General features: G+C 45.3%; 1 protein-coding gene across 1 annotated transcript in view; it reads left to right on the forward strand.

Moving 5' to 3' along the window:
* Positions 1 to 202: 202 nt before the first annotated feature.
* LOC134346951 (solute carrier family 2, facilitated glucose transporter member 4-like) overlaps positions 203 to 17,555 on the forward strand; it is an 81,814-nt gene continuing 64,461 nt past the window's right edge. The window contains exon 1 of the mRNA XM_063048844.1: positions 203 to 412. Within this exon, the coding sequence (XP_062904914.1) occupies positions 374 to 412 (39 nt within the window). The 5' untranslated portion in view covers positions 203 to 373. The remainder of the gene's footprint in view (positions 413 to 17,555) is intronic.

A 17,555-nucleotide genomic window follows, 5' to 3' on the forward strand; every position in this document is an offset into this window, starting at 1 on the left:
ACCCCTTCTCCTCACCCTCCACTTCTCTCTCCTTCTTCCCTTCCTCTCCCTCTCCCCCTCCCCTCCTCTCCCTCTCCCTCTTCCCTCCTCTCCCTCTCCCTCTTCCCCTCCCCTCTCTCTTCCCCACCACTCTTCCCTCCCTCCCTACCTCTGACCAAACCTCCAACGCCGGCCTCCCGTGTCCTCAGCCCCTCCTTCCACCGGAGCCAATGACCGCGTCTGAACTCAGTGGCCCCGCGGCTGTGGGAGCCCCTCCCCAGCCCCAGAGGCGGGCGCCTGTCCGGCAGAAATTCGCCGGCAGTGGTACAGGGAAGACGTCTGCTTGCTCGGCTCCCCAGTGAGGCTGGCGGCGGGAGAACAGGGCACCGCAGCGATGGTTGTCCATAGTTTCCAACAACTTGGTGGACCAGAGGTAGGGAAATAGCACTCCGCAGAGCTAGCATATGATACCTTGCATTAATTAACCAAACAATATGCATACAGCCGGTAGAGTATATTATACAATCCTGTAGTCACGGTTTACAAGACACAGTATAACGATACGGCATAAATATTGAAAGTCAATATTAGTTCTCTATGGTGGAGAGAGTGGAGAGCGGAGGCTTTGGAGAGGGGGCACAAGAGGTTTACCAGGATGCTGCCTGGTTTAGAGAGCAGGTGCCATCACGGGATAGATTTGAGTCGCCTTCTCTGGAGTGCTGGAGTCTGATCGAGGTTTACAAGATTATGAGAGGCATAGACAGAGTATCTCTTTCCAGGGGTTGTAATGTCTAATACCAGAGAGCATGGAGTGAAGGTGAGAGAGGGTAGGTTCAAAGGGGGATCTGATGGGTAAGTTTTTTACTCAGAGAGTGGTGGATGCCCAGAATGTACTGCCTGGTGGGAGCAAATAAATGAGAGGCTTTTAAGAGATGTTCGATTAGGCACATGGATGTGAGGAAGATGGAGGGATATGGACATGGTGTGGGTAGGAGGGATTAGTGTTTGAGTAATTTGCTTTTTTAGCGGTTTAGTACATAACTGTGGGCCAAATGGCCTGTTCCTGCTCCGTATGTCCTATGTAATCCATTTGTTGTCACTGGCATAATAAACGTCTTGAAAATTAGTACATCAAAAATATTGTTGACATACCTAATATTAATTATACATTGTTATTCATATGTAGGTTGTGCAATAGGACAGTTTATAGGGCAGGCATGTGTGCATTTCCTCCAGGTGCTGGGCAGTGGTTCGAAAGGCCAGAGGGGTTTATTCAAAGGTGTATCTCTAAAATAAATATTCTTAAAGTAAGCGTATTCCAGTAATAACATTCAGGTGAGTAGTATATTCCAGCTAAACATCTCTTCAAATACTTTGTACATCAATATTCTTATTAAAGTATTACCAAGTGAAGATTCTTGCAGTAATATTTAGTTGAATATAATCTTCCAATCAGATATTTTATTAAATACTTTGTACAACAGCATTCTTGTGAAACTATTACAAAGCATATTCCAGTAATAATGTTTAGCTGTAATTTCTAGCCTTTTATCTAGTTCAGTTCAAAAGTTCAAAGTAAATTTATTATCAAAGTGCATGTATGTCACCAGATACAACCCTGAGATTCATTTTCTTGTGGGCATACTCAATAGAATAACCTTAACAGAATCAGTGAAAGACTGTCCAACTTGGGTATTCAACTAGAGTGTAGAAGACAACAAACTGAGCAAGTACAAATAGAAAGAATAATATAATAATAATAATAATAAATAAGTAAGCAATAAATATCGAGAACATGAGATGAAGAGTCCGTAAAGTGAGTCCATTGGTTGTGGGAACATTTCAATGATGGGGCAAGTGAAGTTGAGTGAATTTATCCTCTTTGGTTCAAGAGCCTGATGGTTGAGGGGTAGTAACTGTCCCTGAACCTGGTGGTGTGGGTCCTGAGGTTCCTGTACCTTCTGCCTGATGGCAGCAGTGAGAAGAGAGCATGACCTGGGTGTTGGCGGTCCCAGATGATGGATACTGCTTTCCTGCAATGGCATTTTGTGTAGGTGTGCTCAGTGGTGGGAGGGCTTTACCCGTGATCGACTAGATCATATCCACTACTTCTTGTAGGGTTTTCTGTTCAAAGGCATTGGTGTTTCCATACCAGGCTGTGATGCAGTCTGGTGTACAGAAATTTATACAACATAATACTTAATAAAACACTGTAACATAAAGTATATCCAGTAATAATGTTTAATCAAGTGGTATCCTCTAGCCTAATAATACAGGAAAGGCACTTGTAAGGTACCTTAACAAGCACAGGACAGGGCAAGGTGTTAGATGAAGTATTCTGGAAGGATACACAGTACAATGGTAGCGTAGTGGTTAGCACAACACTTTACAGTAGAGGTGACCTGGGTTCAATTCCCGGCACTGCCTGTAAGGTAAGTTTGTACGTTCTCCCTGTGACCGTGTGGGTTTCCTCCGGGTCCTCCCACAGTCCAAGGATGTACCGGTTGGTAGGTTAATTGGTCATTGATCAGGCTCACATTAAATCGGGGGATTGCTGGGCAGCACGTCTCGCAAGGCTGGAAGGGCCTGTTTCACGCTGTAAATAAATACAGATCCTGTAAGCGATAAAGGCCAGTGAGGCTGGAGTAGCTGGGTACACTCAAGATACAGTTATATGTGCAGAATATAATGTCTCCTCTTCCTTTTCAGTCCTGAAGAAGGGTCTTGGACCAAAATGTCGACTGTTCACTCTTTTCCATAGATGCTGCCTGACCTGCTGAATTCCTCCAGCATTTTGTGTGTGTTACTTTGATTTCCAGCATCTGTAGACTTCCTCGTTATGAGCTTTGGATCTGAAGGAAATTGAGGGATATGGGGTTGGTAGTGCTGTGTAGAACTTGGCCACACTCTGACTGAATGGTGTGGCAGTGTTGAATGTTCTTTCTGTTAGTTAATCAGTGCATATTTAAGTGATCTGGATTGATAAAGACTGGCACTTCCATGATAAAGTCTTGCTTAGAGTTTAAATTCATGATAAGTTAGAGTTCAATATAAATTATTATAAGTTGTAACAAACTAGCACACACTGCATTAAAATTTAAAACATCCTAAAATCTAATACATCACAATATGATGGAGTCATCAACCATAGTTCATCAAATATAATTCTACTTTTTTGGGGTTTTACATTTGTTTCAGTTTAGATATAATCTACTGTCATCATATAACAGAGAAATCTCCTCAGTAGCCATTTTATCAGGAGCCTCCTGTGACTATTAGTGTGACTATTGAGTGCATAATCATGGTCTTCTGCTGCTGCAGCAATGTCAAGGTTCTACGTGTTGTGTGTTCAGAGATGCTCGGCTGCACGCCGCTGGGGTAATGCACGGTTTTCTGAGCTCCTGTCACCTTCCTGTCAGCTTGAACCAGTCTGGGCATTCTCCTCATTAACAAGGTTTTTTTTCGCCCACAGAACTGCTGCTCACTGGTTGTTTTCAGTTTTTCCACACTATCCTCTGTAAACTCTGGAGACTGTTGTGTGTGAAAATCCCAGGAGATCAGCAGTTTCTGAAATACTCAAGCTACACTGTACGGCACTGGAAGTTATTCCATGGTCAAAGTCACTTAGGTCACATTTCATCCTGTTCTGATGTTTGGTCTGAACAACAACTGAACCTCTTGACCACGCCAGCATGCTTTTATGCTTTGCGTTGCTCCCACATGATTGGCTGATAAGATGTTTGCATTAACAAGGTGTACAGGTGAACCTAATAAAGTGCCAATGTAGTGTAGATGACCATAAGACATAGGAGCAGAATTAGGCCATTTGGCCCATCGAGTCTGCTCTGCCATTTCATCATGGTTGATCCATTTCCCTCTCAGCCCCATTCTTCCCATATCCCTTCATGCCCTGATCAACCTCTATCAACTTCTGCCTTAAATACACCCAATGACTTGGCCTCCACAGTCGCCCATGGCAATGATTTCCACATATTCACCTATCCCCGGCTGAAGAAATTCCTCCTCATCTCCATTCTAAATGGATGCTCCTCTATTCTGAGGCTGTGTCCTCTTGCCTTAGGTGCTCCCACCATAGGAAACATCCTCTCTACATCCACTCTATGAAGGCCTTTCAACATTCAATAGTTTTCAGTGAGGTCACCCCCTAATGCCGGTGAGTAGAGGCCCAGAGCCATCAAATGCCCCTCATATGACAAGCCATTCAATCCCAGAATCATTTTCATGAACCTCTGTCGAACCCTCTCCAATGTCAGCATATTCTTTCTTAGATAAGGAGCTGAAAACTGCTCACAACACACCAAGGTGAGGCCTCACCGGTGCTTTATAAATCCTCAACATTACATGCTTGCTTTTATATTCTAGTCCTCTCAAAATAAATGCTAACATAACATTTGCCTTCCTCACCAACAACTCAACCTGCAAATTAACCTTTAGGAATTCCTGCATGAGGACTCCTAAGTTCCTTTGCACCTTAGATTTTTGAATTTTCTCCCAATTTAGAAAATAGTTTACACTTTTATTTCTTCCAGCAAAGTGCATGACCGTACACTTCTCAACACTGTATTCCATCTGCCACTTCTTTGCCCATTCTCCTTATCTGTCTAAGTCCTTCTGTAGCCTCTCTACTTACTCAAAACCTGGCCACAAAGCCATCAATTGCATCATCCAAATCATTGACATTTAATGTAGAAAGAGTCGGTCCCAACACAGACCCCTGTGGAACACCACTAGTCACCGGCAGCCAAGCAGAAAAGGCTTCCTTTATTTTGCCTCGTGCCAATCAGCCACTGCTTCATCCTTGATAGAATCTTTCTTGTAACACCATGGGCACAGGGCTTGCTAAGCAGTCTCATGTGTGGCACCTTGTCAAAGGCCTTTTGAAAATCCAAGTACACAACATCCACCAATTCTCCTTTGTCTATCCTGCTTGCTACTGTAACGAAAATCAATCCCCCCACCCCCCCCCGGGATCAATAAAGTATGACTATGACTATGACTAAAGAATTCCAACAGATTTGTCAGGCAAGATTTTCCCTTGAGGATACCATGTTGACTATGGCCTATTTTATAGTGTGCCTCCAAGTATCCTGAAACTACATCCATCACAGTCGTCTTCAACATCTTCCCAACTACTGAGGCCTATAATATCCTTTCTTCTGCCTCTCTCCCTTCTTGAAGAGTAGAGTGACATTTTCATTTTCCTTTCCTCTGCAACCATGCCAGAATCTAGAGACTCTCAAAAGATCATTACTATTGCTTCCACAGTCTCTTCAGCCACATCTTTCAGCAACCTGGGGTGTATACCATCTGAAAACAACAGGAATTCTGCAGATGCTGGAAATTCAAGCAACACACATCAAAGTTGCTGGTGAACGCAGCAGGCCAGGCAGCATCTCTAGGAAGAGGTGCAGTCGACGTTTCAAGCCGAGACCCTTCGTCAGGACTAACTGAAGGAAGAGTCACTAAGAGATTTGAAAGCACTTTTCCTTCAGTTAGTCCTGACGAAGGGTCTCGGCTTGAAACGTCGACTTTACCTCTTCCTAGAGATGCTGCCTGACCTGCTGCGTTCACCAGCAACTTTGATGTGTGTTGCGTGTACCCATCTGGTCCAGGTGATTTATCTACCTTCAGACCTTTCAGTTTCCCAAGAACCTTCTCCCCAACAATGGCAACTTCACACACTAATGCCCCCTGACACTCTTAGACTTTCGGCACACTGCTAATGTCTTCCATAGTGTTTACGGAGGCAAAATACTTATTCAGTTCATCTGCCATGTCCTTGTCCCTAATTACTACCTCTCCAGCATCGTTTTCCAGCAGTCCAATATCTACTCTCACCTCTCTTTTACAATTTAGGTATCTGAAGAAACTTTTGCTATCCTCTTTGATATTATTGGCTATCTTACTTAGTTTTCCTTCTTTATGACTTTTTAGTTGCCTTTTGTTGGTTTTTAAAAGCTTACCAATCCTCTAACTTCCCACTAATTTTTGCTATATTATGTGCCCTCTCTTTGGCTTTTATGTTGGCCTTGACTTCTATTGTCTGCCACAGTTGTGTCATCCTGCCCCTGGAATACTTCTTCCTCTTTGGGATGTATATAGCATGTGGCTTCTGAATTGCTGCCAGAAATCTCAGCTATTGCTGCTCTGCTGTCATCCCTGCCAGTGTTCTTTCTGAATCAGTTTTGGCCATCTCCTCTCTCATGCCACTGTAATTCCCTTTACTCCACTGTGATACTGACACATCTGGTTTCAGCTTCCTTTACCATTAGCTCTCTAGTCAATTCTGGTTCATTACACAACACCCAATCCAGAATAGCTGATCCTGTAGTGGGCTCAAACATGAGCTGCTCTGAAAAGCCATCTTGTAGGCATTTGAGAAATTCCCCCTCTTGGAATCCAGCACCAACCAGATTTTCCCAGTCTACCTGCAGATTGAAATCCCCCATGACTATTGTAACATTGTCCTTTTGGCATGCATTGTCTATCTCCCACTGTAATTTGTAGACCACAAATTTACTACTGGTTGGAGGTCTATGAATAGCTCCTATCAGTTTTTATCCTTGCAGTTCCTTAGTTAGTTGTGTTGGCGCGTGGCCAAGTGGTTAAGGCGTCGGTCTAGTGATCTGAAGGTTGCTAGTTCGAGCCTCAGCTGAGGCATTGTCTTGTGTCCTTGAGCAGGCACTTAACCACACACTGCTCTGCGACGACACCGGTGCCAAGCTGTATCGGCCCTTGCCCTTCCCTTGGACAACGTCGGTGGCGTGGAGAGGGGAGGCTTGCAACATGGGCACCCGGCAGTCTTCCATACAACCTTGCCCAGGCCTGCGCCCAGGAAGCCTTCCAAGGCGCAAATCCATGGTCTCACGAGACTAACGAATGCTTATGTATAAAAGTTCCTTAGTTCTACCCACAATGATTCAGCACCTTTTGACCCTATGTCACCTTTTTCTAATGCTTTAATTCATTGTAGCCAACAGAACCACACCATCCCCTCTGCCTTCCCGCCTGTCCTTTCGATACATTGTGTATCCTTGGATGTTAAGTTCCCAGCTGTAATCTTCTTTCAGTCATGATTTAGTGATGCCCACAATGCCACAAATGCCAATTTGTAACTGTGCCACAAGTTCATCTGCCTTATTCCATATACTGGGTGCATTCAAATCCAGCACCTTCAGTCCTGTATTCACCTTTTTCGATTTTGTCCACCTTTTACATTGCAACTCACTCAAAATTGACTGCAATTTTGCCCAATTATCAGCCTCTCCTTGCTGGAAGTCTCACTACACACTGCCTCTGTTTGTAAACTGACTACTTCATCTTCAGCACTATCAGTCCAGTTCCCATCCCCCTGCCAAATTAGGTTAAACCCTCCCAAACAGCTCCAGCAAACCCGTCCACAAGCATATTGGTCACGGTCGGGTTCAGCTGCAATCCGTCCCCTTAGTACAGGTCATACCTTCCCCAGAAGAGACCCCAGTGATCCACAAATCTGAACCCCTGCCCCCTGCCCCTGCACCAGTTCCTCAGCTGCATGTTCGCCTGCCAGATCATCCTATTTTTACCCTCTCTGGCACGTGGCACAGGCAGCAATCCAGAGATTATGACCCTGGAGGTCCTGTTTCCCAGCTTTCTGGATCGGGTGCCAATATGTAGACAGAATTCCAGCTGCTCACCCTCCCCTTTTAGAATGCCGTGGGCGCGATCAAGACATCCCTGACCCTGGCGCCTGGGAGACAACATACCATCTGGCTGTCTCTATGGCACCCACAGAATCTCATCGCTGTTCCTCTGACTAGGGGATCTCCTATCACTGCTGCCGTCCTTCACCCTTCTGCTTTTCTGAGCAACAGCACCAGACTGAGTGTCAAAGAGTTGGTCACTGCGGCACTCTGGTAGGTTGTCTCCCTCCACAGTATCCATTACTGAGGGCAGCGGCCACAGGGTTACTCTGCACTGGCTGCCCATTTCCCTCCCATCTCCTGACAGTTACCTACCTCCTGCAGCCTCGGGGTGACTACCTCCCTGCACCTCCTATCCATCGCCTCCTCATTCTCCCATACGAGTCAAAGATCATCAAGTATGGCCTCTCAGGAGCTGCAGCTCGGTGCACCTGATGCAGACGTGTTTATCTGGGAGACTGAAGGTCAACCAGACTTCTCACATCCCACACAGAACAAAACACTGCTCTCACAACACTACTGTGCCCTAACAGACGAGGGATGAAGAATTAAGATGAAAAAGAGGAACTTACCTCACCGAGATGACCTGATTGTAATCTCAGCTCTGCTTTACTGTATCCCCAATAGACCTTGTCAAGAAACTGGCTACTCTCATTCTTAAAATTAATCAATGTCTCTGCTTTGGTCAGAGAGAAAGAAGCTGTTCCTAAAATGTTGAGTGTGGGTCTTCAGTCTTCTGTACCTTCTCACTGATATCCCACCATCCAGACCATGCTCTCTTCTTGACTCTGATGTCATGAAAAAGGTCCCACACCAGTAGGTTCAGAAAGAGTTATTACCTTAAACCATCAGGCTCCTGAACCAACATGGATAACTTCACTCACCACAACTCTAAACTGATTCCCTTTCTTCTCCTCCCCCCACCTTTTTGTTCTAGTGTCTTCTCCCTTCCTTTCCAGTCCTGATGAAGGGTCTCGGCCCAAAACATTAACGTGTGTATTGCTTTGGATTTCCAGCATCAACATCTGTATGTCTTCTTTTGCACAATGGTTCTTTGTCAGTCTTTGTGTGTCGTTTTTCATAGATTCTGTTGTATTTTCTTGTCCCACAAGAAAATGAATCTCAGGGTAGCATATGATGACGTATATGTACTTTGATAATAAATTTACTTAGAACTTTGGTCGTAACGAGAAGAGGGCATGTCTCGGATGGTGAGGATCATTAATGATGGGTGCCACTTTCTTGAGGTTCAGCATCTTGAAGCTGTCATTGGTGCTGGGGAGAGCTGTGTCCGTGATGGAGCTGGCTAAGTCTACAACCTCTGAATATGTGTTAAAGGCTACCATGTACTAACCTTTGATGAATTGCACTGAGACTCAGATCCCTCTGCATCCCTGAGCTCTTCAAAGTACAAACATTTGAAGTATGTATACTATATAGGACCTTGAGATTCATCTCCTTACGGGCAGCCACCAAACAAAGAAACCCAATAAAACCCATTTTAAAAAGACAGTCAAACGCCTAATGTGCAGGAAAAAAAAACAAATTGTGCAAACATTTCAAATATGCAAATAAAATTCAGAACTGAAGTTCACGAAAGTGAGTCCACAGCCACGAGGCCAGTCATCACTGCAGCTGATCCGGGAGCCTTTTAGTTGCAGACCACAGCCTCAGTTCAGCGCAGAGATGAGTACACCTCGCGGAGGAGCGAGTTGAACTGGCCTGTCCCTCTCCTCCAGACACACTGACCTTTCCAATCTGGCCCGGTGGCTATGTCAAAATTCAAAGTGAATTTATTATCAAAGTACCCACAGGTCAATGAAAAGTACCCTGAGATTCATCTTTTTGCAGGCATTCACAGCAGAACAAAGAAATACAATCAAATCAATGAAAATCTACACAGAAAGACTGACAAACAACCAGTGTGCAAACAAAGACAAACTGTGCAAATACAAAAAAAACAAATGATAATAATAAATACAAAAGCAATGAATATCGAGATCGAGTTGTAAAGTGCTTGAAAGTGAGTACATAGGTTGTAGAATCAGTTTAGAGTTAAGGTGAGTGAAGTTATCTACGCTGGTTCAGCAGCCAGATAGTTGAAGGGCAATAACTGTCCCTGAACCTGGAGGTGTGGGATCTGATGCTCATGTATCTCCTGTTGTTGGCTGTTATAAGACTATATAGATGCTGACATGACATCTAAAACTTTGACAAACTTCTACGGATGTGTGGTGGAGAGTATACTGACTGGTTGCATCATAGCCTGGTATGGAAACACCAATACCCTGGAATGGAAAATGCTACAAAAAGTAGTGAATATGGCCCAGTACATCATGGGTGAAACCCTTCCCACCATTGAGCACATCCACCTGAAATGTTGCTACAGGAAAGCAGCATCCATCATCAGGAATCCCCACCAACCAGATCATGCTCTTTTCTCACTGTTGCCATCAGGAAGAAAGTACAAGAGCCTCACATCACCAGGCTCAGGAACATTACTACCCCTCGACTATCAGGCTCATGAACTCGTAAGGATAACTTCACTCAACTTCACTTGCCCCATCATTGAAATGTTCCCACAACCTATGGATTCACTTTCAAGGACTCTACATCTCATGTTCTCAATATTTACTGTTTATTCATTTATTATTATATCTTTTTGTATTTGCACTCTAGTTGAACCCCAAGTTGGTGCTGTCTTTGATTGATTCTGCTATGGTTATTATTCTATGGATTTATTAGTATGTCCAGAAGGAAATGAACCTCAGGGTTGTATATGGTGACATATATGTACTTTGATAATAAATTTACTTTGTACTTTGAGGTACTGTTCAAAACTCTATGGTAGAAGGGGAATTCCATTAAAATGTTGAGTGTGTGTCTTCGTGCTCCCATTCCTCCGCCCTGGTGGTAGTAATGAGAAGAGGGCATGTCCCAGATGGTGAGGACCCTTTATGGTGGATGCTGCCTTCTCGGGACACCACGATTGAAGATGTCCTTGGTGGCGGGGAGGGTTGTGCCCACGATGGAGCTGGTTATGTCTACAACTGCCTTGTAACCTCTTTCGATCCTGTGCATTGGAGCCTCCAGTTTGGTGTCTTTTCCACACTGGTTGAACACCGAAGTTGGTGTGGTCCTTATTGATTCTGTTATGATTATTATTCTATGGATTTATTGGATCTATGACACCAGGAAAATGAATCTCAGGGTTGGATATGGTGACGTATATAGTTTGATAATAAATTTACTTTGAACTTCGAATAGTTCCCTAATATGATAAATTGGACTCTTGACCTCACAATCTACGTCAACGTGATCCTATACCTCATCGTCTACCTGCACTGCACTCTCTCTCTACCTTTTACACTCTATTCTGCATAGCTATTGTTTTACCTTGTTCTACCTTAAGCACTGTGTAATCACCTGATCTGTATGAACAGTATTCCAGACAAGCTTTTCACTGTATTTTGGCAAATTTCTATAGATGTACCATGGAGAACCTTCTAACTGGCTGCACCACCTTCTTGTATGGGGCAGGGGTCTACTGCACAGGATCAAAATAAGCCGCAGAGAGTTGTAAACTCAGTCAGCTCCATCATGGGCACTAGCCTCCACAGCATCCAAACATCTTCAAGGAGAAATGCCTCAGAAACGTGGCATCCATTATTAAGGACCCCAGTCATCCAGGTCATGCCTTGTTCTCATTGCTGCCATCAGGGAGGAGGTACAGGAGCCTGAAGACACACACTCAACATTTCAGGAACAGCTTTTTCCCCTTTGCCATCCGATTTCTGAATGGACATTGAGCCCAAGAACACTAACTCACTACTTTTTTAAAAATTTCCATTCTTGCACTACTTATGTAATTTAACTACTTAATACATATATACTTACTGTAATTTTCTATTACTATGTATTGCTATGTACTGCTGCCACAAATGCAACAAATTTCATAATATAAGCTGGTAATATTACGAGGGGTGATTGATAAATTCGTGCCCTAAGATGGAAGGAGTCAATTTTAGAAAACTTAGCACAATTATTTTTCCTACGTTTACACACTTAGTCCAGTGGCCATGGAGCATACAGATCCCTTCTTGGTAGAAGTCAGCGTCTTGGACCTCCAGAAAGTGGTCCACAGCAGGGGTGATTGATAAATTTGTGGTCTACGGTAGAAGGAGATGAGTTATTAACTTCAAACTTTCTGCATTTTCACTCAGAGTTGAACTGCACGTGCATGTAAGGAGAGCTGTATAACTCATCTCCTCCTACCTAAGGCCACAAACTTATCAATCACCCCTGCTGTGGACCACCTGGAGGTCCAAGACACTCTCGTTACATGCACGTGCAGTTCAACTCTGAGTGATAATGCAGAAAGTTTGCTCCACGACCGCTGGACTAAGTGTGTACATGTAGGAGGGGACTATGTTGTAAAATAAATGTGCTAGGTTTTCCAAAATTGACTCCTTTCACCTTAGTCCATGAATTTATCTATTGCCCCTCGTAAACCTGATTCTGATACTGATACGTGAGACAGTACTTATCCGATTCCAGTCTGAGGGGAATGGAGGGATATGCATGATGCACAGGAGGAGGACATTTAGTATAATTTGACATCAAGGTCGTCACAACATTGTGGGCCGAATGGCCACTCCCGTGCTGTCCTGTTCTATGTTGTTAACAGTGTGTGGGAGAGGATCGCAGAACCAGTGGTGACAGGGGAGTAAGCAGGTGCTGAAAGAGCAGCCGCCAACCAGCCTCACTGGCTCAGCACATGAATGAGTCTGCCCAGTGCTCCCAGCTCTTTAGGATTGGTGGTTTAATGTCATTAGCTTGGGTTGAGCTGTTTGATGTTGTGGTGCTCACCGAGCTTGGCAATTAGTTTGCAAACGTTTCATCACCAGTTGAGGGGACATCCTCCGGTTTCTCTTCGGGAATGCTTGTGCTTATACAGGCCCCCATTCGCTTGCCTGGGTCCTGATTGGCTACCCTTTCAGTTGACCTTTGAATTCTATTGGCTCGCATTTCTTTGGCTCTCAGGGGTTTGTAGATGGCATCGATTTTGATATGTTTGTTTACGGAGTTATCAGAAGAGAACCATGCTCCTAAAAATCCTCGTGCCTGCTTTGTGTTTGCTTAGGCCAGATCCCTCCACAGTGTCCCAGTTAAAGACTTTTCGGTCTTCTTGTACTGAGATCAGCGACAGTGGATAACGTCTCCGTATCACCAGTTTGTGCTCCTGTAAGCGAGTTGAGAGTTTACATTCCAGAGCTCCCAGCTCCGCTCGGCACCACCCAGCCTCCCTTGGTTGCGGCTGGGGAAGGGGAGACAGCACAGGGGATTGGCCCGGTCCTGGTCCCAGTCCCACCTGGGCAGAAGATAACATGCAGCCCTGTGGCAGCTGCCAACTCCACCTCCATCCATCCCCAACACTCATCCGCGTGGACGGGGTGTCCACAAGTCAAGTGTTGGTGACCTTGGGGAGGACCTACTCTATCATGCATTTTCCACCGTCCCTGGTCCATGCTGAGGAAGCAGGAAATCGAACATGGTAAAGTTCAGCTTGCATTTTGTTTATCTTGTACATCACCTACCTACAGGAAAGATGTAAATAAAGTTGAAAGAGTTCAGACAAAATTTACAAGGGTGTTGCCAGGACTGAAGGACTTTAGTTATAAGGAAAGATTGAAAGGTTTTTATGCCATGAACCCATACTATTAACCGAGGGGTTTGTGGACCCCAGGTTGGGAACCCCTGGGTTAGAACTTAGAAGATTGAGGGGAGATTTGATGAAGCCTGTCGGTAGGGCAAATGCAAGCAGGCTTTTTCCACTGAGGTTGGGTGGGACTACAACCAGAGGTCATGGGTTGAGGGTGAAAGTTGAAATGAGGGGAAACTTCTTCACTCAGAGGGTGTTGAGGGTGTGGAACAAGCTGCCAGTGCAAGTGGTGCATGTGAGCTCGATTTCAACGTTTGAGAGAAGTTTGGATAGGTACATGGATGGGAGGGGTATGGAGGGTTATGGCTGGGTGCAGGTCAATGGCAGTTTAAATGGTTCAGCATGGTCTAGATGGGCTGAAGGGCCTGTTTCTGTGTTGTAGTTTTCTATGACTCCAACTCCAGCCACAAATCTGGCCCACACCCCAAGTAATGCTTGGCCTGCCTTCTGAGTACATCTACCTCTGGTGTTGCTGGGGCTTAGTGTTATGGTGCCAACCTTACTGAATAACTAAACAGCACACACACAATGCTGAAGAATCTTTGCAATCAGACAGGAGGTAAATAAATAGTCCATGTTTTGGGCCGAGACCTGTCATCAGAACAGGAGAAGAAGGGGGAAGAGGTCAGAACAAAAAGGTGAGGGGAAGGGGGAAGAGTACAACCTGGTAGGTGATAGGTGAGACCAAGTGAGGGGGAAGGCGAATGGGTGGGTGGGGATGAAGTAAGAAGCTGGGAGGTGATAGGTGATAGAGATAAAGGGCTGAAGAAGAAAATATCTGATTGGAGAGGACAGTGGACCATGGAAGAAAGGGAAGGAGAAGGGAGGTGATAGGCAGGTTATAAGGTTTAGGTTGGGGAAGAGAAAGGTGAGAGGTTTCCCAGACTGGGGAATTGGAAAAGAGAGAAATGGGGAGGGGGAGAGAAGAAGGAACAGAGGGGAGCGATTACTAAAAGTCAGAGAATCAACGTTCATGCCATCGGGTTAGAGGCCATCCAGGCCGAATATGAGGTGTTGCTTCTCCAACCTGAGTTAGTTACAGCCTGCGTGGTGTTTGGGGCAGCAATGAAGATCTTCCACCTCTGGCTGTCCTTGGTCTTGGGCTTGGTGGTGTTCAGGGCTTCCTTCATCATGTCAGTAGCTTCCTCTCAGTTTTCACTACTGTCAATCATGCAAGTCCCGGGTGGAGACTCAGGAATACCGTCACACTCATGTGTAGAAGGATTCTTCATTGCTGTTTCCCTAACAATTTTGTTTCATTAGTCAGGGTTGATAGCCCTGAGCTGAGCCCCCAAACCCGGAGGACTGGTGGCCCACTCTTAGTCTGGCCTTTACACTTTGACCTGTTTGGCATGGATGACCCTACCAAGAGTCAAAGCAGAAAGCCCTGACTCCAGCCAACGTCGCTCTCCAGGTCAGTTGAGGCACACAAGCCTCCAAACCCAGTGATATGGTTAGCACTCTCTTAGAGGTCTCCAACCTGAGTTCGGCTGAATTTCTTCCCCTCCCACCACATACTTATTCCAGCTTCTGCCCCCTTCCTGTCCAGTCCTGATGAAGTGTCTCAGCCCAAAATGTTGACTATATATTCCCTGCCTGGCCTGCTGAATTCCTCCAGCATTTCTAGGATGAGTGTTGTCCATTCACAAGCACTAAATAACTTAGCTTTAGGTTAGAGTTATAGAGCCTTCAGCCCAACTCATTCATACTGTCCCAGATGTTCATCTAAACTGATCCCAAATGAATTGAATGGAATTGACTTTATTACTTACATCCTTCATATACTGTACATGAGGAGTAAAAATCTTTACGTTACTTCTCTGTCTAAATGTGCAATGTACAATTTATAGTAATTTATAACAAATAGTATGTACAACAGGACAGTCAATATAACATAGAAATACAATTGTGTCAGCATGAGTTAATCAGTCTGATGGCCTGGTGGAAGAAGCTGTCCCGGAGCCTGTTGGTCCTGGCTTTTATGCTGCGGTACCATTTCCCGGAATGTAGCAACTGGAACAATTTGTGGTTGGGGTGACTCCGGTCTCCAATGATCCTTCAGGCCCTTTTTACACACTGGTCTTTGTAAATGTCCTGAATAGTGTGAAGTTCACTTCTACAGATATGCTGGGCTGTCCACACCACTCTCTGCAGGGTCCTGCGATTGAGGGAGGTACAGTTCCCACACCAGGCAGATATGCAGCTAGTCAGGATTTAACACTGGGATGGGTAGGAATTTATTCTCGCAAAGGATGGTAAACCTCTGGAATTCTCTACCACAGAGACCCGGGTTTGATCTCAGCTTCTGGCGTTGTGATTGGTTTTGTGCGTGTGTGCACGAGCAGGTTTCCATGTTCTTCACGTAGCGGCATGGGTTTCTCCCTGGTGCTCCGCTTTCCTCTGACATCCCAGTGTCGTGTGGGGTTTGTGGCTTGATAGGCCGCTGTAAAGTGCCTCCTCCCCCCCGCCCCACATGTGGGTGAGGGGTAAGATCTGGGGGCAGCTGTTAGAATGTGGGGAGGAAACACGGAAGGGAAGAAAATATTTTATTATTTATTGAGATACAGAATGGAATAGGCCCTTCTGGCCCTTTGAGCTGTGCTGCCCAATTTTTTAATCCTAGCCTTATCACGGGACAATTTACAATGATCAATTATCTTACCAACCAGTACGTCTTTGTACCAGAACCAGAACTGCTTTTCCCAGAGAGTGGTGAATCTGTGGAATTCTCTGCCCAATGAAGCAGTGGAGGCTACCTCAGTAAATATCTTTAAGACAAGGTTGGATAGATTTTTGCACAGTATGGGAATTAAGGGTTATGGGGGAAAGGCAGGTAGGTGGAGATGAGTCCATGGTCAGATCAGCCATGATCTTATTGAATGGCGGGGCAGGATCGACAGGCCAGATGGCCGACTCCTGCTCTTACTTCTTATGTTCTTTGGACAGTGGGAAGAAATCCAGGCAGTCACGAGGAGAACATTTAAACTCCTTACAGGCAGCAGGGGAATTGAACCTGGGTCGCCTGTACTGTAAAGTTGTGCTAGCTACGACACTACTTAGCAGGGGGATGGGATTGTTGGAATAGTTGTGTTGAGTGCCGTCTGTAAAGAGTTTGTATGTTCTCCCTGTGGCTGCATGGGTTTCCACTGAGTGCTCCTTTTTCCACATTGTGAAGACGTACTGGTTAGTAGGTTAATAGGTCACAGGGTTGGGTCTTGGGATCCACTTTGCAAGGATTGATCGGAGAGGCTGCGGATTCGTTTTGGGGGAACTCCCGGGTTCCTAGATTCTAGTTACCTGTTTTTTGAGCAGTTTGATCAGGGCCATCAATGTGGTCTGGGGCGCCTCAGCAAAGAGCGGACCTGCGGCCTACGGCGGGGTGGCAGCACGAGGCTGAGCTGAACTCAGCTGAATACCCCCCAACTCCTAGTTAGGTGCTTGATAACCTATGTCTTCTCTGCTCAGTTTTGCCGTTTCCGCAATGCGTTCCTTCTTCCGCGCGTTGGGTGCTTAACGTTTTCTTGACCGGGTTCCATGGTGTTTCTTTGTTTTGTGGCTGTCTGTGGCAGGACAAATCTCAGAGTTGTATTCTGTGTACATACTTTGATAACACATGTATGTTGAATCTTTGAATTGGGAGGTACGGGCTTGCTGGGCCAGAAAAAGGCCTGTTACTATGCTGTATCTCTAATTACATTTTTTAAAACACTAAGGAAATATGGAAGTATGAACGGAAGAGGTTGAAGAGCCTTGGTCTAACGTACCATCCGGTAGGGCTAGACTGTATAGCACTCTCTCTGCACTGACTTTGCGATGATTCTAGCTCGGATTACTAGCCAGGATTCAGTCAATAAACTGAGGGTTAAGCAATATCTGTGGAGGCAGAAGGGTGGTCGACATTTCGGGTCAGGATCCCGTAGCAAGACTAGGAGCGGAGAGGGAGATGGCCTGTCCGTAGAGGAAGAGGGGGAGGAGAGACAGATGGTGGAGCGCATTGTGGGTGGTGGGCAGATGGAAACAAATGGGGTGAGAGAACCATAAGATATCATCATCATTATGTGCTGTGTTGTATGACATCATCATTATGTGCTGTGTTGTATGACATCATCATTATGTGCCGTGTTGTATGACGTGGGCGATCATGGTCTTTG

The sequence above is a fragment of the Mobula hypostoma genome, chromosome 5 (genome assembly GCF_963921235.1).
Source record: "Mobula hypostoma chromosome 5, sMobHyp1.1, whole genome shotgun sequence".
NCBI classification, from domain to species: Eukaryota; Metazoa; Chordata; class Chondrichthyes; order Myliobatiformes; family Myliobatidae; genus Mobula; species Mobula hypostoma.